Consider the following 26,949-nt stretch of genomic DNA (forward strand, 5'->3'; position numbering starts at 1 on the left):
GCACATAACTATAGTCAGCAAAATGCTGAGATTGACGCAAAAGATGCCACAGGCGAATATCTGCAAAAAAAAAAAAACAGAAACGGAGACGCGTAAGGTGAGGCACCATCCACACAAACTTTTCTTTAAGAAGAAAAAAATGGCAGCCATTGCACGGAGCGCTGGGATGCCTTGCTTGTTATAACGCGACCTATTATTCTCGAATAAACTGGTCAAACGTTTGTTTTTTTCCTGTACTTGTAATGCTGACCAGTTTTAAAAAAATGACAAGGTTTTAACGTACTTAAATCGACCAGACGTGCGGAAACATTAGTTTATCCTGATTCCCTCATCGGTTTTCTTTTCTGCGTCGTTGGTGCCATTGGCGGCAATACAATACTCAGGTTAAACTCTGATCAAACATAAGCTGATCTCTCTTCGCGCCGCGGATTCAAATTAGTGAAGACCACAATGTGCAGTGCACAGCGCGAGAGAGCGTTACATTTTAACACGAGGATTGATTGGTGTGAGCTTAGCGGGTTACATTTCCATGCAATAAAGAAAAAAATGCTGCGACGATATCTCAGCGCTCTGGTGCACCGGCCAGCGTAGCTGATCTGCTCGCTCCGCCTCGATTTGAAATCCCAGTCACGGCAATATTTATTTTATTTATTTTACATGCAACAAACTTTACGGGACGTCGCTGTTGCCACGCAAAGGCCAAAGGCCTTAAGATCGGTTGAGAAGATTCATGGTGAGAGTCGGTGAGCGTACGAGTGCTTTCGCATTAAAATAACAGGAACCCGCAGGACCGAACTCGAAGGGCCGGAGCGGTATCAGTCTTCTATTCGACATTGCAGACATGTACTCAAGGGCAATCCTTTATAGGCCACTGAGTAGAAATGTAAGTCGATCTGTATCGGCACGGCCTTCTAAGACTACTCTCCCTTAAAATGGAGCTTTTCTTAAGGTAGAACAGTGTGAACAAATTACCACCACCAGCTGATTTCGCAGTTAAAGTCTGTGCATGGACATCGAGAGCTTGGGAAGATTCCAGAGGCTACGCTACACTGTCGTTTACTTCAAAACGGTCGCAACCCGTCTTTTTCGCTGAGGATGTGGGCCTCTTCGATTATCCACCACTGGCTCCCCGCGGGTTCCCACAGACAGGCGATGGTTTTTCTCTGGCTTTGCGGTTTCGGGCTGCCCGCGGATTGCGTTGATTTCTGCGCAGTGGAAGGATGGCTATGCTTAGAGAAATTCTTGAATGATTTCAGACACGTCCTTTACTAAAAGCCCTTTCGTGAAAAAAGCTCGAGCCATCTTTGCGAATATGTGTGCCTCCACAGTTGTCACGGCGGCTGACGTGGCCGCTGATTGGTTCGTCGCCGGCTGCCGTAAATCTTAGTGCTCAGATCCTCTGCAGCAGATGCTTAAAATGTCTATGGGTGACTGTATACACATTGCTACATTTTTGTATGGTCAGTAATGTCTACCTCAGACAAAGAGACACCAGTTTGTCCTGCGTCAGGGGCATGGAAAGGCATTCCGGGAAGCAGTGTGTGGAGCAAAAGCTTCACTCCCTTTTTATTACCTATGAGGCTTGTTCTACACCCTCTTGGAATGCCTTCACGCTAATGGCACCGCGTTCCTCTTGGAGCGCAAAAAGTATTTCGATGCAAAATGCCCGACACAGCAGCAGAAGTGAGCCATGAAATATTGTGTAACATTTATGACCTCAATTAATACAAATAGGTACATATGGAGAGTCCGTGGAGCAAAATCGATGTCCAACCATAATTAAGCGTGCCCAACACGACTGCAACCTCCAAATTTGCCCCGCCTATCGCCAAAGTTAGCCCGGCCCACCTCCGAAATTTGACATCGCATTATTTGGGCCAAAACTGATATCTAACTATTACTAAGCAAGCCTGGCACGATAGCGGCCTCCAAATATGGCCTGGATAATTTCCAAGAATTTGGCCCCGGGCACCCCCGAGGAAGTAGCTCATGGCTTTGAAATTTCCTCCAACTTATTGCTATGCTGTCGCTTGTGGTGTTACCATTTACGTCACCGCACTTTTGAACTTCACACAATGGTTTAAACGGAGTTAAACTCCGCTTAATTTTTCAGTAGCCCGCGGGCGACAGGCTACAGTTGAGCGGAACGTATCCGGATTCTTTTCCGCTCTCAGCCCGTTCACAAACATACAAATCGGAATAATCACAGCACAGTCAATAACGGTGCAGGGTCGATGTGTGCTATCATACGTACTGCGTAGTTTAAAAAAATGCAATAATCTTAAAGTACGGCGTTTCGTTTGCTTTCGTGTTTACATAACGACAAGATAGATCTCACCGGAGGACAGATCGCGATGTCATTATTGATATACACGGTGTACGAACCTTATTTTTCTGCCTTTATAACCTCCGCGGTCCATCATCCCGATTTTGTTCTGCTGAACTTGTTCTCCCGAACGACCATCCATGCTGGCTGCTCTCAGCCTATGGGTGACTGTAAGCACATTGCTACATTTTTGTATGGTCAAGGACGTCGGCCTCAAGCAAAGAGTCGCCAGTTCGTACTGCATCAGGGGCATGGATAGGCATTCCGGGAAGCAGTGTGTGGAGCAAAAGCTTCACTCCCTTTTTATTACCTATAGGGCTTGCTCAACACCCTCTTGGAATCCCCTCCCGCTAACGGCACCGCGTTCCTCTTGGAGCGAGAAAGTATTTTGATGCAAAAGGCCCGACACAGTAGCAGAAGTGAGCCATGAAATATCGTGGCATTTTAATGAGTTCATTTAATACAAATAGGTACATGGGGAGAGCCAATGGTGTCACAAAATTAACTAAGCTGACCTTACCTGAATAGACTCCGTTACCCTCACGACAGCTCCACCACTCATGAATGTTCCGCCTGTGCGGAAGTAGGAGAAATACCTTTCCTTCCACGAAGACTAATTCCTGCTCACGTTATTCCACCTATTACAACTTTCCTTCTTTATTTGTTTTATGTCTTTTTCCGTACATTTTCGTGTGGCCACTGTTAAGACAGTATCTATGTTCTAGCACCGGAAATATTCGATCCTAACCTCGTACCGATTAACTGCAACTATACGCTTTGTGCAGAAAGATCACGGCACAACAAGTGTACAAGCCTGGATTGTTTTGTAGCCACTGCGTGCAAGCAGTACCGGCAATGTCGTTCATGTGCCTGTTCACGCTTCGCTCTTCACAGTTTTGTCGCAATAACGCAGTCGTCATCTTTGCACGGCAGCTGTGCGTATAAGAGATGGTTGCTTGACAACGCGTTAGAGCTTAACTGAATATGTATTTTACCTTTCATAAAATACTAACGCTATTCTTGGCGCTTTGAGAGGAGATTGCCTTCTACTCGAACTCTTAGCGAGCATAAAATTTCCATTCGATTAGCATTGTACGTTCCGTGTGCCGACATGCTACCTTGTGCAGAATGCAACTAGAGGCTGCCGAATGTCAAAGAATAAAGCAGTGATTGGGACCTAGACGACCCTCACTGGTTTTTGAAATGGCCGTTGAGAAAGATTTAACAATTATTTTCACAAAACAAATAATACTTGTTTGTTCGACGGCCTGAGTCGTCTTGGCCGTCCTGTCTCCTCACTGCCCGGATGCAACGCAGCAAATAGTTCTGACCGAGCTGGCCGCCACGTTTCTGGTTTTGGCCGCCGAGCAGACCACGGTCTTCGACCAGCTCGCCCTGAAACTGCTTCAGGTGACCGGCACCCGCATACGAAACCTGATCTTCGTGAGCAGCGCCACCAGCGCCCTCTGCACCCTGCTGATGGACGCCAACGCCTCGGTGCTCGTGGTCAGCGCCCTGCTCGCAGCCATAGTCAGGGCTATCCAAGACGACATTATCCAGGTCAGAGGCTATATGCAACTACCAACCGCTCCATGCGCTTGCGACACACGAGTTCGGCTTCCTTTCGTCAACCAAGTCCGTTGAAAACATGACCTGCTCAGTCCGTTCTTGTACTGTGAATTTTCATTCGGTCCTTTTAAAGCATGACACACTATGTTATGGACGCAACGCGGTTTTGTGGCCTATGAGTTATGTACTCGCCTCTCAATCTGAAAATCCTAGATTCAATTCCCTACGATTTCGTGATCAATTTTATTTTTTATTGATGCCATGTTAACGTCGTCTGGGATTTTTAGGACCACTGCTGGGCACCTTGGACAGCGGCTAATATAATGCTTTAGCATTTAAAAGGAATATGAAAACGAAAGCATGCGACGAAGTGGACTGGCTACTTGTAGCTGATGGCTTTTGTGGCGTGATAAGCCTGCGTGCGGAGGGGTGGAGAGAGAAGATAAGGTGCTATGCAGATAGGGCTGTGAAAATTTTTCAAAGGTAGGATGGCACTGAGACGACGGAGAGATAAGGGTGATAAACTGGACGCTGTTTTCAAGAAGCAAACGGCAGTGTCGCAAGTATACTGCAGCTAGTAATGTTGCTGTTTATTTGCTCACACTAAATGTCGTCGGCACTCGGATTGATCATTTCCTTTGTGATGCGAGAAGCGGTCAGGCTCTTATCGAATGATCGCAGTCACAACTGTTTCCACTTTGTACCAGATTATTGTAGTTGCTTTGGCGTCTTATCTCGATAATTACTTAACATATAGATAGTACTTTTATTTATGCCGATTTTCATATATTTAGATCAGGCCTACCAAAGCCTCAGAGGGCTTGAGTGGCAGCGCCTGGCAGACAGCAAACATTGCCAAGAAATAGAGACGTTGCAACGAACTTGACAATTGAAAAAAAAAAGCTTAACTGAGAGAGACAAATATAGAGGTATACCTTATTACACCATCAAGAGTGATGACGGTGATTTGAAAATAAGATAGTAACATTAGATTAAATAACTATCAAGCGGGAAGCAACGCAGAGACATACCGCAAAATGTTTTTCATGTTATATTTTGTGTTCATGCGGAATACGCTAGGTGTGGCAGACTATTGAAGCAGGCAGGTACATAGTATTGACATGTGTGTTTTCCGTACCGGGTTGAGGAGCGAGGAATGCATTAACGGTATTTTGGTATTAAATCATGTGCAGTTACATATAGAATGGTGAACTGACTGTACCAGAAATGATTTAGCACAATAGTTTCTTTAACAAAGCGTTAAAACTTGGAAGCTTTAGCCTTCTAAAAATATCAATGTCATTGCCAATAGACAAGTCGTAGGCAATATTCTTTTGAAGGGAACGCAGAAGTGAATTCACCCTGTGCTACCTGCGAACCGTGCAGTTGCCATAAACTGTGATTCCATATCTAAGAACACTATAGGCTAACACTGTAGGCGTTCAGCCATACGCTGAATGCGGCCAAGTGTGCCAGGGATTCTGTCCGATGATGGCCGAGCAAGCTTGCTTTCACTGCCACGGCCGAGTTATTGAGTATTTTGTGGGCGCGTGTCAGCAGAGTAAAGAGTTTCGTTTGGAAGCCTTTTTCAGTGCGTTCTATACTGCCGGGTTGCCGCCACCACTACGTGAGATCTGCTGAGGTGCTTGGTGATGTCCAAGGTGGACTTAACGTCTTAGTAGGCGAGACTTCTTCAGATTGGTCGTGGAAGGCAAAGACTTCTCGACCGTCCGCTAGTTCGTCGAGGAAAGCAATCGTCATGCCTTTGGTGAGAATTGTGTTTTCATCGCTGAAGACCGTCACCAGCACCTGAGGTTCTTACTTCCAGAAACGGGTGACGCCTCTTGCGACGCCGAGTCCTCAGTCCAAGAGTAGGTGGGTGTTTCCCTCGATGATGCTCTTGGTGGTCTGAACCCAAGGAATTGATGACGCTTTGTCGGGGTACAATGCTCAAGGCTTAACAGAGGACATTCAGAGCAACGTAATGCTCCAGTGTTGTATATGTCCGTATATGTGTTGTATAAGTGTTGTATAAGTGGTCCATCGAAAGCGTGATGAGCTTCTTCTGAAGGTCGAGAATAGCATCATGTTCACTCAAGAAGTCCGCACCGAAAATAATGTGGGGAAAATGCTGCTGTAAGACTACAAAACTCGCGGGATAGGTGTGTCCTTCAACCATCACGCGTGCGGTGCATCGCCATGATGGCGTAATAAGGTGGCCTCCAGCGATGTGGATTTGCGGGCCGTCGCAAGTAGTCGTCACATTCTTGAGGTGCGCCGGAAACGGTCTAATGATGAGAGTAACCCGCTCCTATGTCCACCAAAGCAGTTACCATTTGCGACCCTCGACAGCCGCTTCAAGGTTGATGGTTCGTGTCTTCGCATTCCAATTTGGCCTTGGCGTCCTGTCTCGGCTTCTTCGGGTGTTGTGATATTCGCAGGGGTGTGCCGTTGTGACTTCGCTGAGCGGTGGCGTCATTCTGGAGTCAGGTCGCGTAATGTGCCAGCTTGTCTTCGCTTGAGGCATCAGCGTAGTGGGTACGGCGCTTTTATGTGGCTTTGCCGTTGTAGGACCTTCGGCGTTTCGCTCGTGCGCAACCTCACCTCCCAAGGTTGCTGTCTTTAAACTCCCTCCTGGGGGTGGAGGGACGCTCCACGTACCGCGGCTGCGTAGGTGCGTGGATGTCACGCGAAGCGCGAGGCTGACGGTGATGGTGAGCGGGAAAGGCAGTTCGGCACATACTTTTCTCGACAAAGATATTCTTTGATCTCTAGTGGTCCCTGGCAGGGGCGTGGTTGCGGAGCATCGAAAGAAAGAAGCCATGAAGTCCCACTTGCGTGTACAGGTAATGGCGAAGGATGTGGTTGGATTCACCGCAGTGATTAAAAAAAGTGTGGATGAAAAAAGCATGGAAGGGCGGGTGGGCGACTGTGGTCGTAGGAGTGGCTTGTAAGGCTCTCCTAGGGTGGGCTTAGGGGACCCCTTTTTCTGCATACCGCGGAGCTTATATCATGGACACGAGTTCTTGGGTCGAAGGCAGCATCTGAGGAAAGCCCAGCGCCTTCTGGACATCCTGGCGGAGAGCATACGTCAGTAATGCTACTCCAGGTTGCGCTGGTGTCGGCAGCAGACGGCGCAATTCTTCTCGAATGAATTCAGTATTTCTCCCAGGTCGCAGTTGCTGGCAGGTACCGTCTCCAGGTGGACTGTGGAGGACAGAGCTAGGGCTAATTTACTGGCGAGTTCGAGCGTCCAGGGTCTTTGAGTTGTCCGCAATGGTCTTCGAGGGTTCACGCACGAGTCCGGCAGAAAGTTGCTCTTTGACACCGGGCATCAAGAATTTAACTTTCGCAGCGCCACGCGACGCGTTTATAAATTCATTCATTCATTCGAATTGACATGAGCAATGGTCTGAATAAATTTAATTCCGTCAAACGGCTGTAAATGAAAAAGTACTAGTTTTTTGCGTGTGGTGACGTCAATAAGGTCCCGTACTTTCGACGCGTACTCGAGTTTTGGGCGTCTTAAAGAGCGGCATTTAATAGAAGATTGAGAGCGAGAAAAATTACGGTTGAGACAACATAACATGCAGTTAACATTATTGGTGATATATTATTGTGGCTATTCCAGGATCAGTTTTCATAAGGCTGCAGTCAGTACTTAGCTGTTTAGTTGTTGATAAAGCAGCTTGTGCGAAACATATCAAATGCTTTAGGGAAACCTAAAAGCTACAGTCGGCACATAATAAGCGGTCAAAATGTGGTCTAGTTTTTGCTTGAATAATATAAGCTGCGTCCCACATGAACATGATTTTCGGAAGCCACGCTGGGACCAGGTGAAAAGTTGTTCTTAACCGTTTTCTTGAGTTCCCGATATCTTTTTTAAGGCGAAAGTGACGTGCTTATATAGCATATAGCAACAGCATATAGCAACAAGCAGAAACGAAAAGAGCATGCAGAACACGAAACCAAAACCCGTGTACTGTGCGATGTCAGTGCACGTTAAAGAACACCAGGTGGTCGAAATTTCCGGAGCCCTTCACTACGGCATCTCTCATAGCCTGAGTCGCTTTGGGACGTTAAACCCCCATAAACCAAACCAAACCAAACGAAACGAAAAGAGCGCGCAGAACACAATGTATATATACACAAAGTACATCTGACGACGTTGTGTTCGGCCAGCCACAGCTTGGATTCGTTTAATTAACTCGCACCGATGTAGTACTCTTGAGAGCAACTCGCGAATTTTCGCCGCCGCTTTTCGGATTTATAGAAACCAATGCATGCAGCCACAAAAGTAAATTAGCGCAAGTCTGGCTTTCGGATATAAGTAGTAGCCTGCCATTCTAGAGGGCTGTATACAGTGGAGACCCATCCGGATAATTAAACCAAATGATGCCCCATATTCGTTGTTTACACGTAAGTAGCGAATGTCCTATTAGTGTAATGAAATTACTTTATTTTTTTGTTATACATCCCAAAAAAATACTCCTTCCCAGCATTGTTTGAAAACATCGTTTATAGTTTTTTACTGCTTGCAGATTAAACAATGCGATCCCCGTTAAAAAAAAATCAATTACCCCTGAAAACTTCTTAACCGATAACGTTCCCGTATGTAGCTTAAAAAAAGGCCTTTTCTCCTGGCGACACCTGCATTTTCTTGACTATTTTTAAAATGTCAATACTTGAGCCTGCACTGACACAAGGCCCCTACGAGGGCTTCTTATGTTATTACGCGACAGCGTAAGGAGCTCTTTCTGCTGAAAACACAGCGTCGCCCGTCATCCGCGGTGAGATGGAAAAAATCCCCAAATCCCTGAAATCAGATTGTACAAAAATAAGATAGCCCTCGTTGGGATTCGAACCCAGGCCCTCTGCGTGCCACGAACGGTCGTTGATAGAACCATATCAAAGTGGCACCTAGTGAACACGTTCTAATGTGTATGACTTAGTAACGTGTGTATGGGATGTGTACTGATCTTATAGTCATCATCACCAACATCATCAGCCTGACTACACCCACTGCAGGGCAAATGCCTTTCCCATGTCTCTCCAATTAACCTTATTCTTTGCCAGCTGCATCCACCCTTTGCCTGCAAACTTCTTAATCTCATCCGCTCACCTAACCTTCTGCCGCCCCCTGCTACGCTTAGTTTCTCTTGGAACCCACTCCGTTACCTTTAAGGACCAGCGGTTATCTTCCCTTCGAATTACATGCCCTGCCCAAGCCCATTTCTTTCTCTTGATTTCGACTAGGATGTCATTATCCCGCGTTTGTTCCCTCACCCACTCTGCCCGCTTCCGGTTTCTTAACGTTACACCTATCAATTTTCTTTCCATGGCTCGCTGCGTTGTCCTTAACTTAAGCTGAACTCTTTTCGTTAGCCTCCATGTTTCTTCCCCGTAGGTAGTACCGGTAAGATAAAGCTGTTGTACACTTTCCTCTTGAGGGAAATTGGTAAACTGCCACTCATGATCTGCGAGAATTTGCCATATGCGCTCCACCCCATTCTTATCCTTCTAGTTATCTCCCTCTCATGATCCGGATCAGCTGTCACTATCTGCCCTAAGTACACGTATTCCGTCACGACTTCTAGGCTCTCGCTGCCAATTGTGAACTGTTGTTCCCTTGCTAGGCTGTTGAACATTACCTTGGTTTTCTGCATGTTAACTTTTAGACCCAACGATCTGCTCTGCCTGTCTAACTCATTGATCATGATTTGCAGTTCACCCCCTGAGTGACTCAACAAGGCAATGTCATCAGCGAATCGCAGAATATTTAGGTATTCTTCATTTATTCTTATTCCCAACTGTTCCAAATTCAGGCTTCGGAATACCTCCTGTAAACATGCGGTGAACAGCATTGGCGAGATAGTGTCTCCTTGCCTGACGCCCTTTCTTATTGGAATTTTATTGTTGACTTTAAGGAGGACTATAGTAGCTGTGCAGTTGCTATATATATCTTCCAGTATTTTGACATAAGGCTCTTCTACCCCCTGATTACGCAATGCCTGTATGACTGCTGAGGTTTCCACTGAGTCGAATGCTGTCTCGTAATCAATGAAAGCTATATATAGAGGTTGGTTATATTCTGCGCATTTCTCTATCACCTGATTGATAGTGTGAATATGATCTATTGTGGAATATCCTTTACGAAAGCCTGCCTGATCATTTGGTTGATTAAAGTCTAACGTTGCCCTGACTCTATTAGCGATTACCTTAGTAAATACTTTGTAGGCAACGGATAGTAAGCTGATCGGCCTGTAATCTTTCGAGTCTTTCGTGTCTCCCTTCTTATGAATTAAGATAATGTTTGCATTCTTCCAAGCTTCTGGTACATTCGAGGTCATAAGGCAGTGCGTATACAGGGTGGCTAGTTTTTCTAGCACGATGTCCCCTCCATCCTTCAACAGATCTGCTTTTACCTGGTCCTCCCCAGCTGCTTTTCCCCTTTTCATTGCTTCTAAGGCTTTCTTTACTTCATCTTTCGTTACTGGCGGGATGACGCATTGATGTGCACTGCTGTCTTCTTCATTAACGCTCTGATTACATTGGCTACAGTACAGATCTGTGTAGAACTCTTCAGCTACGTTAACTATCTTACCCATATTGCTAATGACATTGCCCTGCTTGTCTCTTAATGCATACATCTCGTTTTTACCTATGCCTAGTTTCCTCTTCACTGCTTTAGGCTACCTCCGTCCTTTAGAGCATGTTCGATTCTCTCCATATTAAACTTCCTTATGTCGGCTACCTTGCGCTTGTTTATTAATTTCGAAAGCTCTGCTATTTCTATTCTGTCCGTAGGGTTAGACGCCCTCATGCTTTGGGGCTTCTTAATCAGATCTTTCGTCACCTGAGATAGCTTCCCGGTATCCTGTCGAACTGTCCTACCGCCTACTTCTACTGCGCACTCCGTAATTATGGATGTCAGATTATTGGCATTGAATGAACATCAATATCGTCTTCCTCAGTTAAAGCCGAATATATGTTTTGCAGCGCTATCCTAAACTCCTGTGCTTTCCCTCTTACGGCTAACTCGTTAATGGTATTCTTCTTCACTAGCTTCTTCCGTTCCCTCTTCAAGTCTAAGCTAATTCTAGACCTTACCATTCTGTGGTCGCTACAACGCACCTTTCCGAGGACGGCCACATCCTGAATGATGCCACGTTGAGCGCATAGTATGAAGTCGATTTTATTTTTAATTTCACCATTGGGGCTCTCCCAGGTCCACTTCCTTTTTTCTCGTTTGCGGAAGAAGGTATTCATGATCTGCAAATTATTTCTATCCGCGAATTCGACTAATAACTTTCCCCTGCTATTTCTAGAGCCTATTCCATAGTCACCTACCGCGTGGTCGTCAGCCTGCTTCTTGCCCACCTTCGCATTGAAGCCGCCCATCAGTACAGTGTACTGCGATTTTACTTTATTCATTGTCGATTCTACGTCCTCATAGAAACTTTCAACGGTCTGGTCATCATGGCTGGATGTGCGCGTAGGCCTGCACCACTTTCAGCTTCTACCTCCTATTCAGCCTAATTACTATAGCTGCTACCCTCTCGTTAATACTATAGATTTCCTCTACGTTGCCAGCTATATCCTTATTAATGAGGAATCCCACACCTAGTTCTCGTCTATCCTCTAATCCGCGATAGCACAGTATGTGTCCGTCCTTTAGTACTGTATACGCCTCACCTGTCCTCCTAACTTCGCTAAGCCCTATCACATCCCATTTAATTCCCGCTAGTTCCTCGAACAGCACTGCTAGGCTAGCCTCACTAGCTAAAGTTCTAGCGTTAAACGTTGCAAGGTTCAGATTCCAATGGCGGCCTGTCCGGAGCCAGAGATTCTTAGCACCCTCCGCTGCGTCACAGGTCTGACCGCCGCCGTGGTCAGTTCCTCTGCAGCCGCTGGGGACTGAGGGCCCAGGGGAAATTGGTTTTATCATAGAAGTTTGTGGCCAAGTACTACACCAGCAGGACTTGTCGGGCTAGTTGGTTGATCATAATGCAAAAAAGGACGAACTGCGCAACAAGAACACGGACGAAAGGGAGGCCTCCCTGTGTCTGCCTCCCTTTCGTCCGTGTTCTTGTTGCGCAGTTCGTCCTTTTTGTACTACACCAGGGTGGCCAAATCCTGCTCTGGTGAGAGAGTGCGTTGTCGGTTCTGGTCACCGAGATCAGGCCGCCCTCCAGGCCTGGGTATGCAATTCCATCTACTCGCGGATATTATTTATTTTTTTTTGAAACCCGGTGGAGAATTGCGCGGCACCAGGATTCGAACCCCGGTCCTCTTGCACACGAGGCGGATGCTCTGCCTCTACGCCACCGCTGCATGGCGTAGTAATTAAACAGTAATTAAAGAAAAATAAATCCAAATATTAAAATGCTGATTAGGCGTCAAAAATTCCTCGGAGTGAAATGGCGGTATTATGGTGCTTCACTCTGCTGAAACAAATAACGTGTATGTATATGAGTATGTAGAGGCATAGCACGTGCAGTGCGACCTAAGTAGTGATTGGTAATCGATAATTGTGATTGTTACTCGGTAATTGTCATTGATTACCGTGATCTGTAATGTGATTGTGCATTGGTAATCGGTGACAAATGAGAAAGAAACGAAATGAAATGAGGAAAAAGGAGGAGAAAGCGCTATCGCGACTGCTCTATCGCGAAGGGCCACAAAAAGGGATGTTTGAGCGTGGCTTTAAAATGCTTGTACTATGTAGAGTACAGGCCACCGAGTGTCTATGCCGCGTACTAGACCTCGAAAGTGAGCGGGATATTTACAATACATTTTTAAAAACTCCCGCTTTCGCACCTCGCGGCGACGCGCGGTGTCGGGCTTTCGCACGAAAACCTGTAAGACGACGTCACGTCTTGAAAATGACGTCAGCAGCCGGGGGGGGGGGGGGGGGGTATCGTTGGTTCACAGCGCCAAATTCTTCCAGACGTTACGCGCTAGCCCCCGCGGTGGCTGAGTGGTTATGGCGCTCGGCTGCCGGCCCGAAAGACGTGGGTTCGATCCCAATCCCGGCCGCGGCGGTCGAATTTCGATGGAGGCGAAATTCTAGAGCCCCGTGTGCTGTGCGATGTCAGTGCACGTTAAAGAACCCCAGGTGGTCGAAATTTCCGGAGCCCTTCACTACGGCGTCTCTCATAGCCTGAGTTGCTTTGGGACGTTAAACCCCCATAAACTAAACCGTCACGCGCTACCGCGGCCGCTCCGCGCAAGCCGCAGCCGGCGGAGGTAAGGAAGGGGCTGAGTGAGGGGGGGCGGCGGAGGGGCGCCGCGTTTTGGCTTGCGAGAGGCGAGGGAAAGGCGCCAAGACGCGGAAGTTCAAATTTAGTCTGCATATAACTCAGCTTCCACAAAACTCATATTAAAATAATTTTTGCTAGGGGATAATTATGAACCGTCGTCTTTTAATATCCAAGACATATCGCAGCCTTATTGAGACCCCATTTCTGGGTCATTTTAAAGCGATGCTTAAGTGCTCCCCTTTTATTTTTATGCCTCGCATCCCTTCTCGCAATTTTTCAGCTTGTAGAAAACGACAGGGTTTTCTGTGGGCGTCTATCGGAAGCCACCTCCGAGCGTTTGGAATCGTCATTCGACAACTGTGCACATCTGTGCAAGGGGTATAAGTAGTCACAATGGGCGGTCACCTTGACTGTACCTTTCTCCGCTTCTGCCCATGCTCGGCGACAGGGCTACCATCAGCGGGCACTCTTCGACAGGGCGACGAGCCGGCTACCCACGTTGCGCCGGCGCCAACTGGAAAACATGCTGTGGCCCCAGCGCCCTTCGCACGACGATGATCTGCCGTCCGAGATAATGGGCGCAGTTTCGCTCTGCGAGTCGCCGCGTGAGTATGCAGCCTGGTCCAATTAGCGACGTACTCAGGCCGCTTGGTTGGCTCCACTCCGCTCGGCCGTCATCGAGCCACACTCACAACTCGCTCACTCAAAAGTTAGCCCGGAGTTTGAGAGGAGCGCCGACCAGAGCGCGCCGCAATGCATCCAACACAGTCCGATAACGCCGCGCGGACGTACCACGCTCCGCTATTTCCCATGCTCCGCTATTTTCCATGCTCTCCGCCTCAGGTGCTCTTTTGCCAGTTTGTGCACAGCTGCTCTCTTTCATCACCCTTTCACTGCAGACGTGATTTCATAGGCGCACCACCTGTCGCACTACTGCGAAGCCAAGTGTAGCCAGGCGCAAGCGCCAGGGAAGCGGGAATACTGTAGTTGGGCCTCTGTTTACTCTGATAACATCACGACATCATCTGTTGCATGCTCCAATCCGATTAAGCAATAGTCGTCTGCGTTTAGCAGCAACAGAGTAGTTCTACTGTCTGTCTACATTACTGCGTGGTAGCAGTTTAGCGAACCAAATGAGAGGCCCAAACCATAGCTGTTCACGGGTTCGCACTTCTGCGTCGTTGGCAGAGATTATCGCGTACGCCGAGTTTTCATGACTGACTGGTACAAACCGGCAGCGAGTCGTTCCTGAATAAGAGACGTACTGTTGTTCATATACAGGAGCACCAACTGTTAACGTGAAGGTTAATTCGAGCATTTGGGGGGGGGGGGGGGTGATATCAATGTTCATCGTGAGTGAACAGCGCAACAAATGCGGGACAAAGACAAGCGCTGGGTGCAATTTATAGGTTGCTCGACTTTTGTTCGGCTGTTTTTGTCAATAAATAATTGCTAAGTGTCTCCTAGAAGTCAACTTGCCAAGCCCCCTCCCGTGTAAATGTACACATGAATTAAAGACGTGCGCAGGGTTTGTCCTGTCGAGCAGCGAGCGCCTATTGACGCAAAAGGAACTGTTAGCGCGCAGCTCCGGGTGTATACGAAGGAAACTAACCTTTTGGAGCGCTCACATATTGAACACGCAGTCACACCGCCGAGGATTAAGATGAGCACTCACTGCCTTATAAATCGGAGTAGTCTGGAAATTTTAGCTAGTAAAACAATGCTACTTCAGACAGCTCATCTCGTGCATGCTTTCATATTTGGTACCTCACTAAGTTGCCTGCTGAAGAATAACCATTACGGGACTGAATCGAAAACGTATTACACCTACGAAAACCTGGTAATACGCGTGTCGTACATTGGGTGCCGTAACAGTTTTGACAGTGATTTTATTAAGTAGCTGTAATGTCATCAAAGGTTAAGCGCAAAAAAGACGACACGAAGACAGAAGACACGACAGGACGAGCGCGTCCTGTCGTGCTTTTCCTGAAATTTATTATGTATGTTGTTTGCACAAAAAAAGTCTTAAGAGCGTCATTTTTTTTTGGGGGCTGCAAACTTGAGGCCCATTTTTTTTCGTCTTTTGGCAAGACAAATAAATGGCGGCTCAAAATTGGCCCCACAGTGCTGAGCGTGGATGACTCGGAGAATGCCTCCTTCGGAGAGTCGACGGAGCAAGCCCTGTGGGACTTTGTCATGTACTCGTGCGAGTTCGCGCCCCGGAGGCCCCGCACGCCCAAGCACACGCCGCCCGTGCAGCCAGCCTACCCAGTTCGCTCCTCGCTCTACGATCCGCAGCGTGGACCGCGCCAGCCAAAGCGCGCCTCCTTCTACGAAGACGGCACCGTCATTTATCCGGGCAGGGACTCACCGCTGCCCAAGCGCGGCTACACCAACGCAGACGAGAGCAGTTGAGTACCGCTACCTCTTCCATTCATTAATGACACTATTTACGCAACTACGAATCGTAATTTCGGCATTAGGCGCCGCCTACCATTTTGCCTGCACCACGCAGCGTCAGCTCCGAGCAGCTAGCTACTGGCTCATGACAAGTCGCGACAACAGAACAGCCGACGCTGTAACTAGCCGGAGACCTCGGCTCTTCATAGCAAAAAAAAAAGAGATTGGAAAAGAGCGGGCACTCTCATACGGCCCAGCGAATGGATGGATAAGGCTGAACCTATTAAATCAGGTGGTGGCTCAGGCCACCTAGCCATAACTCGTGCAATTTCACTTCTTGTTTCTAGCCACCATGAGGTAACGTTTACTTGCTTATTTCTTCCCGCTTAAGATCTATTTTTCCTACGCCGTCGATAAACCCTAATGTTTTCAATAGGTCAACGGCCCAGTTGACTGCAGCGCGCCAAGCATCTCGGAAGAAACTTTCGGCGGTTTCTGCTAGCACGCCGTACTGCTTGCCGCGCCCTCGCAGCCCATTATTTCAATTCTGCATGATCTCCTATTGTTGGAAATTTATTTTTGGTCCAGAAAAATGAAAAATTACATCCCGAGCGCTCTTGACCGGACATCAACTGAGCTGCGCCACGGCCTTCGTCAAACAGTGCAAATGCCGAAAAGATGCCAGGTGCTTTGTGAATTAAACATTTATTTTGCTCCATATAAACACAAACACAAACCTATACAGTTGATGTCGCCGTCTGGCACATCACTAACTCGTTCCGCGCTTCTTGAGCGTCTGTTACCGCAGAGCGGCTGACATTAGTGGTTGTCGCTCCCACTGGGCACAGTAAGCTGAAAAATGCGAATTACGAGCAAGTGTCATTCTGATAACCCATACACAAAAACTGTGCGAACATGCGAAAAGCGCGAAAGCGGCAACTTAACGAACAAGGACCATATGTTTTTACAAACCTTGCACGCGGAACATTGATGCAGTAAGATGACACCTCCCAATGATTAACAAGCATTCCTTCGTTCACCGAAGTTATCTCCCCCTAGCAGCTGTGACTCCCATTCTACGGCCAACTGTGCGTTTTGTGCTACAGATCTTTGGCACTTTGACGACTACAACACGCACTCCTAAGCGGACGCTCACTGTGTTAGGAGCAATGAGAAGAAATGCATGGATGCAATGCATGTCTTCAGAAGCGTAAAAGACAATTCCCGCCACAACAGCGCCTGCTTTTTAAACTTTTAAAAATTCGAACGAGTCTACTTTTTTTTCCCTGTCGTTTTGAAAGCGCACTCCCGTGTTGTCAGTACACGGGTTCAATGTGCGTTTTCACTAGATCGGATGACGGAGCCTTCGACGCACGAGTTTCTTGTCCCTGAGATTTTCCTGCGTTGCCTTTTTGCTCGGAACTCTTGAAAACTACGCTCCTGTACTACCTACGCGAGAACGCTTGTTTTCGACCCGTTTGCCCATTTTTTTTTTCAAGTCGACCACATTTTACCCGACCGTCAATAATTATCACTCGAAAGAATTCGCGCATTGTTGGTGGCCATAAAAAAACTTCGTGTCCCTGTAAAAGTCAACGCGCAACCATGCGAAACTAACCTCTAGGCAAAGAGCACAAGATGTGGGCGCGCCCATCGCTAACTGCACAACTGAAAGAACCGGCCGGCGTGGTAAGGCTATATTTAAATGCAAAGTAGTTGGGCAGGAAAACATTTCTCAACTTGTAATCGTCAGAAAGCGCACCAGTTGCGCGTTGAAGACAAGCACAAAAAAAACGGAGTCTGCGAGCTAACAAAAACGCCGCACGCTTTAGGTGCAGCCGAGCCGACGGCAGCTTTCTTCCTTCGTTCCGCCTCGCCTGCCCGTTTGCCTCGTCCCCGGACGCCCGCGCTGCCCGCGCGGGTGCATGCTTGCGCCAACGCTGGTGGCGCCACGAAACGGATGGGTGACAAACTTATCCATTACGCAGTTCCTGGGGACAGATTTCGCCGAGTGCCCACTCTTTATCGAAATTCTTACTCAACGTACTCAACCTCGTAATCTTGTCCGTTTCGCAAGGGCGGTCCTTCATGCGACGCTGAACTACATTGGACAACTATAGTTTTGTGACTCTGGGTCGTTTATTACACCCGGACATCCACTGCTGGCAGTCACGCTAAAACTGCTGGGCTACTCTGTAACACTGTAGCCTTCTGATAGTGCGCTGTTCTTGCTAAGCTGCACACCGAACCCGGCCGTCGAAAAAGCCCTATTAGATTTGCAAGACACTGGAGGGTGGCCGACTGCGAGGGCACTGTCGACACAGAGGTGAATTAATTGCTCTGTACCCTTATGAAAATGGTCTATAGACTGTCTATGGACTTTTTATAGACTCTATAGACGCCCTTTAGGCTTGGATGTTTTTCAATAGACTGCCTATAGAGAATCTATTGTCTAAAGTCTATAACCGCCCTAATTTCCTTTCGTCTATAGATGGTCCATAGACTACATATAGACTGAAGTCTATAACCACATCAATTTCTTTCTGTCTATAGATGGTCCATAGACTATCTATAGACTAAAGTCTATAACAGACAAATTTCCTTTGTTTAAAGACGGTCAATAGATTATCTATAGGCTAAAGACAATAACCGCCTTATTTCCTTTTGTCCATAGACTGTCTATAGATCATCTATAGACTAAAGTTCATAACAGACAAAATTTTCCTTTGTCTTTATTCAGTCAATAGATTATCTATAGACTAAAGTCTATAACCGCCTTAATTTCCTTCTGTCTATAGATGGTCCATAGAATATCTGTAGACTAGACTGTAACAGACAAAGGCTTTCTTTGCCTATAGACGGTCAGTAGATTATCTACAGACTGAAGTCTATAACTGCCTCATTTCCTTTTGTGCATAGAAAGTCTACAGACCATCTATAGACGAAAGTCTATAGTAGACAATTTTCCTTTGTCTATAGGCGGTCAATAGATTTTATATAGACTAAAGTCAATACCTGCCTTATTTCCTTTTGTCCATAGACAATCTTTAGACCATCTATAGACTAAAGCCTATAACCGCCATAATTTTCTTTCGTCTATAGACAATCTATAAACCATCTATACACTAGTCTAAAACCGGCTTAGCAGCCATTTGTCTATAGACGACCTATAGACAATTTATAGACCAAAATCTCTAACCGCCTTAATTTCCTATCGTCTATAGACAATATTTAGACTGAATATAGACTATTGTCTATAGACCTATTGTTTATAACAATCCTAATTTTATGTAACAATTTATACACAACCTTTCGACTAAGTCCATAAAATATCCATTTCTTTTCGCACTGCATGCTGAGTAGAACTGCATCTGGCCGCTGCGGTGGTTAAGTGGTTATGGCGCTCGGCTGCTGACCCCAAAGACGCGGGTTCATTGCCAGCCGCGGTGGTCAAATTTCGATGGAGGCGAAATTCTTGAGCCCGTGTGGTGTGCGATGTCAGTGCACGTTAAAGAACCCCAGGTGGTCGAAATTTCCGGAGCCCTTCACTACGGCGTCCCTCATTCCCTGAGTTGGCTTGGGACGTTAAACCCCCACGAACCAAACTGCATCGGGTGACCGGAACAATTGTCAGAGTCCTCCGCTTCCTTTGCTATTTCAGGAATAAAAATGTCGTCCAACGGCAATGCAATACCTTCCTGTGCTGCAAACTGTGCTACATCAAACGAACATGTACACGCTGTCTCTTAAAGGAATCGCTCGAGAATATACCATTACATCGTTCTATCGTTACTGTCCAACACGCTTAATTAAGAAGCATTTTATCAGTGACTGTACATTTATTTCTCCTTAAAACCTCCTGTAAAATAAGGGGGAACAACGGTGGTGAGAATTCAAGGATGTGCCCATCTCTCAGAAACATGATTAGAAGAGTCTCAAAGATCATGGTTCTCTGCGGAATTAAGATATGCCATTTATACCTTTGCAGTTTGCCTTCACGTGAAAAAGTGCTGCGACTCAACAATCAGAAACCCAGTATATTTTCGTTCTTCGCCGTACACCTGCTGCATCGGAGGCGATAACACGCTGTTGTCCATACCGGTTTTCCAAACACGAGCACACGCCAAAAAGACTTTATGCTATGCAGAATTATAATTATTTGAAAAGGGCGCTACATACTATGCGATGGGAGATGCGGCGCGCATGGAATAAGTAGTAAGGTTTCTGTTTTGGTTTTCGTGAAAGTATTAAGGTTTTTAAAGCGCGAGTGGAGAATTTTTGCTTTAAACCAAAGGCCCTTTGTGTTCTTCGATGCTAGACCAAGCTACACTTGGCAAGAGTGCATCCAATATAGACATGACCGTGAAATTGGTTTGTTTCACTTTTTACCCATTTTGCCTGGAGTCGGCGGAAAATCATCCGGGCAGCAAACGACCGTGTGCGCCAGTGTGTCGGTGCAGTTTTCTCTCGTGGATTACGTTTTGATTGAAATTCAACTTAATCGTCCACTTACGGTAAGTCTACACGATTATTTTTATTCATTCGGTCTCCTTAGCCACTCTAAGCAGTGCTGTGTGTGCAGAGCAGATTATGTGCGCAGCGACAAACTTCCTATCCGCGTTTGTAAGCGGCGTTTGTAAGCACGTTTGTGTGAGCAGCGGCAGCCGCCATGTTCTCGAATAATGCGCTTACGTCTGTGCCGCTATGTCTTTCCTAACGCGCGGAAAGGCACACGGTGCGAAACCCGGGACGGTAAGCCCTCCTCGCGAGCTCTCTACTGGCTTTTCCTTGTTGAAAGGTAGGTGCACAGCCAGAAATATCGCTTAGCCTGTGAGTGAAGACCGAAATGAAACTATGCGTTAGAGCCGTGTGAGCACGATTTACTTGGCATCTGCGGAAACGCACAATCAAGTGCTGAGGTGGATTACATTTATTTTTTATTCTTTGTGTTATCGCCTGTCGGGACCATGGAGTGCTGTTCATTGAGATGTGTGCATTAATTGCTTGTTTTTTGTAGCCGCTCACTCGGTGCGCGTCGTGGGCAGCGACGTTTCACAAAATATGTTTTGTAACGCTATTGACTAGAGCTCGAGGCGTTTGTCAAAGTTGTAGTGAAGCGGCGGTGGAGGAATGCTAATAGAGTGATGGTTGAAAAAAAAAGTGGTTGCCGGCGCAAATGGCGAGCGTGTACAAACACCGCGAAGAACCTACGAGCTGCATCCCGTGTCCCCTTTCGTTGCACACGTATGGATTCATCCATCCCTGTTATCCGAGCCGTTGGCCGCCGCCGCTGGCCTGCGGGCAATTCATTTAGATAGCTGAGTAAAGGTCGCCTCGACAAGAGATGGCTTACATTTCGTTCCGAGAGGCTCGTTCATGAACCCCGCTTACGCGGGCACAAATTTCTCCAGTGCCAATTGTGCGAGAGGCATAGTATGCGTTTTTGATTTCAGACTGCTACATTACAAAAACGCCAATTAACATGGCGCTTATTTGCGCCACGAATGCAATTCTGCTCGCGCTGTTTTATTATGGCTGCGCCTTTTGATGAACACCTTAATTGTTTCAGTGAAGTAATTCTTACTTTGAGCGTGTTCGTTGCTTTCGTTGATTTTTCTATCAGCGTTATTTTAGGGTACCTGCATGCAAGTGTCTCCTTTTTACTGCTCTGTCTGGGATGCACTTGAAGTAAAAATTAACTGAATTTGAGATGGTATTTCATCCTTAACATAATGAGCTTGTTGTCTGAAGCTCACGTCTGGTTCTGAAATGGCGCTGCTGCAACCACTACGTGCTGTTTGAGTTTTTCAGGATAATGAGCACGGCATGGAAGCGCTGTAACCCGCTTGTTCCAAAGAGCGCACGCTGGTGTATGAGTATGCTGTTTCGTCTTAGTGTTTCAAGTTGTGAGCGAAAAACCGTGGTGAACTGGTTCGCAGTCTGCCTGGTAGGTTTTGCATGGCTTGTGCCCGTTTAAGTATCGGCATACGTACCAGGCAGGGTATTTTGAAGCGCTTGTCGAATAGCGGGTATAAGACTAAATGCTTAAATATTCTCCAGTTGGGATCCTTTTGCAAGGATCACTGAATGTACGTTTTATGGGGCAGCATTCTCAACAGCTCGTAGCGAGTCAATGATGATAAGTGGCACAAGTTTTCTAAGTATTCTATTCCAATTAATGTAAAGGGAATGCATACAGAGGTCAGTATTCGCAGTAGGTATTTAGTGTAGAGGTAGAGTGCTGCACGGAATGTGGATATTAGTTTCAATGTTTTATGACAGCCACTTGGAATTTGTCATGCATATTTACTGAAATGATGAATCCAGCGCGATGGCTCAGTGGTTGTCGTGTTCTTCAGGTGCTCAAGTTATCGTCACCACTGCAAAGTAGCGACGATAACTGCAAGCATCGCATAACCGTCTCTGCCTCTGTGCAGATTACCCACTGTGCCGCCGTACATCTCACTGGTCATCGCACGTGCCCTGAAGACGGACGGTAGTCTCGAGCAGCGGACCAGGAAGGCGTGGTCGTCGGTGTCACCCGGAAATCCCGCACAGCATCAACGGTTCACTGTGGGCTATAAGAGAAGATTCCTTCCACTGGGACCTCACTTGGCAGTGGTGACCGTAACTGCGAGCATCATGTAACCGTCTCTGCCTTTGTGCAGGTTTGTGCATAATTATGCCTCACTCAATGTGATTTTGTTTTCGTTTTATGTCGTCGCTGCTGCTAAGTGGATGGGTTTTTTGTAAAAGATCTGAGCGTACTATAGCTCGTTGGTTGTGCTTGCTGTCTTCCACTCACTGATAGCATCTATGCAACAAGCTCAGAGTGCAAATTTAATTTTCATCGTGGTGCATGTGCGGGAATAACAGAAGGATCTTTCAATGCTAAGCGCGAAGAAAGAAAGCATGGAAATGTGACTCTTGTCGAGGCAACCACAAGGGCACAAGCACCACAGAAAATCCGCAGCATGATTCCGACGTGATACTCAGATTACTGCAGACTGAAACGAAGCTTAATGCTCTTTTGCCTTTGTGAAAAAAGTTGGATGCATTTGAGTAGCAAATGCAGTTGCTCTCTGATAAGTTTCACAACTTTCAGAGCCACCTGATTCTTCAAGAAAAAACTACAAAACAAATAACGAAGCGAGTTGAAGGGCTGGAATCAAACAATGTAGGTAGTGATATAACTCAGCTGAAGCAGGACCTAGATGATTTGGAGTGGCGTAGTCGCTTTCTAACCCTAGAGCTTCATATATTGACTGAAACTCAGGATGAGGACTTGCTAAGCAAAGTAAATGAGATTGTAGAAAAGCTGCAAGTTAAGGCTATTACGCAAGACGACATTACTGCTGTGCATTACCTACACAGGGCTGAACTGACGAAAACATTTCAAACCTTTTCAACATGCACTTTGTAGAAATTGGTGCCTCAAATTATATTCATGGTACATTATTGTGTGAACAATACATGAATGTTCAATGTCCTCAAGCTGTATTTTTCGCTCCAACTTGCGCCAAAGAAGTCCTCAACATAATCATGACGCTGAAGGACAACTGTGCATCAGCCTACGATGATGTGAAAGTTTCCCCCGTGAAAGCTGTAGCCACCCTGATAACTCCAGTCCTTACGCATATATGCAACTGCACACTTCAAGTAGGGATATTTCCAAACCAAATAAAGCTTGCGCGTGTTCCAGCTATTCATAAAGGTGGTGCTTTTGAAGACTTGAACAACTATAGACCAATGTCAGTGCTTTCAGTCTTTTCAAATGTTGCTGAACACATGATGAACAAAAGAATTGATGATTTCCTCACTGCATAACTTGATAGTAAAAGAGCAGTTTGAATTCAGAAAGAATAAGGCAACTGAAACTGCTTTACTTTATATTAAACAGAAAATTCCTGACAACATTAAGAAATGAAAGCTTACTTTGGGTTTATTTCTTGATTTCAGGAAAGCCTTTGATTCTGTCCAGTATGATATGGTATTAATAAAGCTACCGTACTATGGAATCCAAGGTACAGCACATGTCCTGATGGAAAGCTGTTTAATTTTCAGGGAGCAATACACCACAATAAAGAGCATTGCATCCGATTGAGGCACTATTAAATATAGAGTTCCATAGGGTCCATTCTAGGGCCCATATTATTCTTGATATATATGAGTGATATTGTAAACACCCCAGGCTGCTCTGAAATGGTATTACATGCAGATGACACTAATGTATTTTTTTTCAGGTTGCAATGAAAGCTTCGTTTACAGGGAACAAATGAATGGCTTCACTATTTAGACTTTAGGTTAACCTTTAATAAACTAGACCTAAAGATAAACAAGACGGAATACCTGGTTTTCAAGCTTAAAGGTAGCAAAAAAGATAGAGTTCAAATTGAAGTTCCGTAATAACATTATCAACCAGTCTAAAAGGATTTGCTTTCCAGGTGTTATATTTCATGAAACGTTTTTCTGGAATTCGCACACAGAACCTCTCTGAATTGAACTTTCACGTGTTTCGGGCATATTAAACAGGTTGCCAGTGAAGCAACAAACTTACTATGCTCTCTGATTCACGTTTAACATACTGCTCCCGGGTATCGTCAGACACAACACAAAGAAACCTTGATTAGCTGCACCCTCTGCAAAAGCGCTCAATATGTGGTATTCGAAAATTCCAAAAATAGAACATTGCTTGCCATACTTTAAGATCTATGACATTCTAGAGATCAGTAAGCTATTCAAATATAAGTTATTTCTGGAAATCGTGCACCAGTATATGTTACACCGTTCAAATATTGAGGTTCAAAACAAAAAGAAACACACTCCACATCTCCTTAGGGAAGATAAAATACAGGTGCCCCGATATCGCACCAACTATGGTGATGTGAGATTATGTATGCAAATAGCAAATTTATTGAATCAATATCCAGCCATCTTTGAATTATTACCGATCTACCTATCACTACCTAAAGGAAACACTAAGGCATATGTGCCTAATGGAATAAGTCAAAGAATTTCTTTTGTGACATGGATGATATTTCGGTGTGTTGTACATGTAAATAGTGTTCGGGAATCTGTAAACCTTTTTTTTCCATATACTGATGCATGCACACCGTCCTCAGGGTTGCCCATTTGTTTTGTTTTGTGTACTTGCATACATATTGGTTGTACGATGTACTGTACTGCAAATGTGTTCGAATAGGCCTATAGTGGTTGCCACTGCTGTCAAGGGTGGGATGGCCCCATCAGGCAACAATGTCATTAGCATTCTCACCCAGGACAAATTTTGTATATTTTTGTCCCAAATAAACTGTACTACTACTACAACCTGAATGATGCAGGTTCGATCCTGGTCTATCCGGTCGCGTTTTGATAGAGGCAAAATGCTGGAGGCCTGTGTTCTATGCAATGTCAGTGCACGGTAAGAAACCGCAGGTGGCCGAAATTACTCCGCAACCTTTCACTACGGTGCCTCTCATAGCCTGAGTCACCTTGGGTTTTTGGACCACATAAAACCAAACCAAAACATCGACTAGCTTTCTTGAATGGGATAGCCAGGATATATGTGCCTTGTGTTGTAAAGCGCATTTGTAGAGATGGAGTGGGAATTTTTTTTCAGTTCCTCTTATTTCTTTTCTCCCACTGTACAGGTCAACATGCCCGGATGACTGACTGCAGACAACAGGTCGCAAGATTGCTTCTGAGGAAACTATAGTCGGACCATTACTTTCAACATTTATTTTATGTGGTGCATTCTTATGGTGCATGTATTGCATATCCCTTGCCTGCATAGCTTGGAAATAAACTAAATTGTAAGTATACTGATCGTCATGTCATTTGTGAAGACCATGTGGTGACCTTTTTCAACAGTTGTAGACTGTCTATAGACAGTCTACAGACAATGGTCTATTAAGGTTTTTTAGACAGAGCTCTATAGGCTGTCTATAGACAAATGTCTACAGCATTGCCAGGCCACATAACTGTGGAATGTCTATATACAGTCTATAGATCTGTCTACTGGACCAGTAGACTTGTCTGTAGACAGAAATCTACAGGAAGTGTATGGCCTAAGTCTATAGATCATCTATAGACTGCCTATAGACCTGTGCCTATTATCAGCAGACATTTGTCTATAGACGGTCTATGGACAGAAGTCTATAGGAAGTGTATGGCTGTAAATCTATAAATCTTCTATAGACTGTCTATGGACCTGTGTCTATAGACTTTCTATGGACCTATCTACTTTGAGTAGACATTTGTCTATGGACTGTCTATAGACAAAGGTCTACTAAAAGTGTATGCCCATAAATCTATAGATTTTCTATAGACTGGTCTAAAAGATTTGTCTATAGACAGTCTATAGACTTCTTAGACTAAAGTCCATAGACAGTCTATGGACTGTCTAAAGAAATTTTTTTAAGTGTAGCAGCCACCGGAACAGCTTATGTGGTGTCGGTGTGCTACTGAGATGCCTCATCAGCTGTTAATTCAATGTAATTCACTTGCGCGTCGAGAGTGTCCTCGTAGTCTGCCACCCTCCAGTGTCGTGCAAATACACTAGGGCTTTTTCGACTGCCGGATTAGGAATGATCAGTTTGCATTTCAGCAATAAGAGCGCACTATCAGAAGGCTACAGTGGTCCGGCGTAACCCAGCAGTTTTAGCGTGGCTGCGCGCAGAGGGTGTCCGGGCTATGATAAAGGACACAGATTCACAGCTCCTAAGTCCTCCCCTGTGAGCGTGGAAGTTCAAAACAACAGTTGTCCACTGTTGTTCACCGTCGTATGAAGAACCGCAGTGACGAAACGGACGAGATTACTAGCATGAATGCAGGTCGTCTGCTGGTTACAGCGTAGTCTGCTCGGCTGTTCTGCTGTCCTGTCACAACTGCCGCTGCTCGTCTTGAGTTGTCGCGAACCATTAAAATGGTCTGTTCAATTTCCTAGCCACGTGTATCCCAGTCACGCAACCTTGGATGCTTCATCTTTGTACGTCAGAGCGCAGGCCGCGCGGCAATAGGCTGGAGAATAGGAACGATGCGAGGTGGCGAACCACACAGTTTCTCATTACTACCTAGAGGGAAATATGGTGCAAAGTCTATCAGAGTTTCTTAATGAGCAGCTCATCCACGGCGGGAATGACGCAGAGATGTTGTTTCGTATTTGGCTTGGCTACAGTTGGGCCGAGAACGCGGATTCTGTTCTTAGTCGGTAGCCGCCAAGGTGGTAAAGCTGGGCCAGGAAAGTGGACCGCGCCAGTCAGTTTACATCCTCCAACTATCGCGGTGGACAGGACAATTTTTTTCAAAACTGTCGTCATATACTGTCTTGCTGCTGAAAGTATCGTGCAGGACATAGGCTTAGGTAATTGATGCGTGAGCTAAAACACATTT

The 26,949-nt window shown here is 46.0% G+C and overlaps 1 protein-coding gene and 1 long non-coding RNA gene across 3 annotated transcripts in view; both read left to right on the forward strand.

Moving 5' to 3' along the window:
- LOC144116285 (uncharacterized) overlaps positions 1 to 26,949 on the forward strand; it is a 284,670-nt gene that overhangs the window by 42,804 nt on the left and 214,917 nt on the right. For both annotated transcript variants that reach the window (XM_077651022.1, XM_077651023.1), the window contains exons 5-7: positions 3,644 to 3,886; positions 13,607 to 13,763; positions 15,284 to 15,568. In XM_077651022.1, the coding sequence (XP_077507148.1) occupies positions 3,644 to 3,886; positions 13,607 to 13,763; positions 15,284 to 15,568 (685 nt within the window). The remainder of the gene's footprint in view (positions 1 to 3,643; positions 3,887 to 13,606; positions 13,764 to 15,283; positions 15,569 to 26,949) is intronic.
- LOC144116286 (uncharacterized) lies at positions 20,018 to 25,311 on the forward strand. The gene is made up of 3 exons (XR_013311815.1): positions 20,018 to 20,072; positions 21,996 to 22,226; positions 25,209 to 25,311. It is a non-coding gene; the product is annotated as an uncharacterized LOC144116286 (long non-coding RNA).

This window comes from Amblyomma americanum, chromosome 1, assembly GCF_052857255.1.
Source record: "Amblyomma americanum isolate KBUSLIRL-KWMA chromosome 1, ASM5285725v1, whole genome shotgun sequence".
NCBI lineage: Eukaryota > Metazoa > Arthropoda > Arachnida > Ixodida > Ixodidae > Amblyomma > Amblyomma americanum.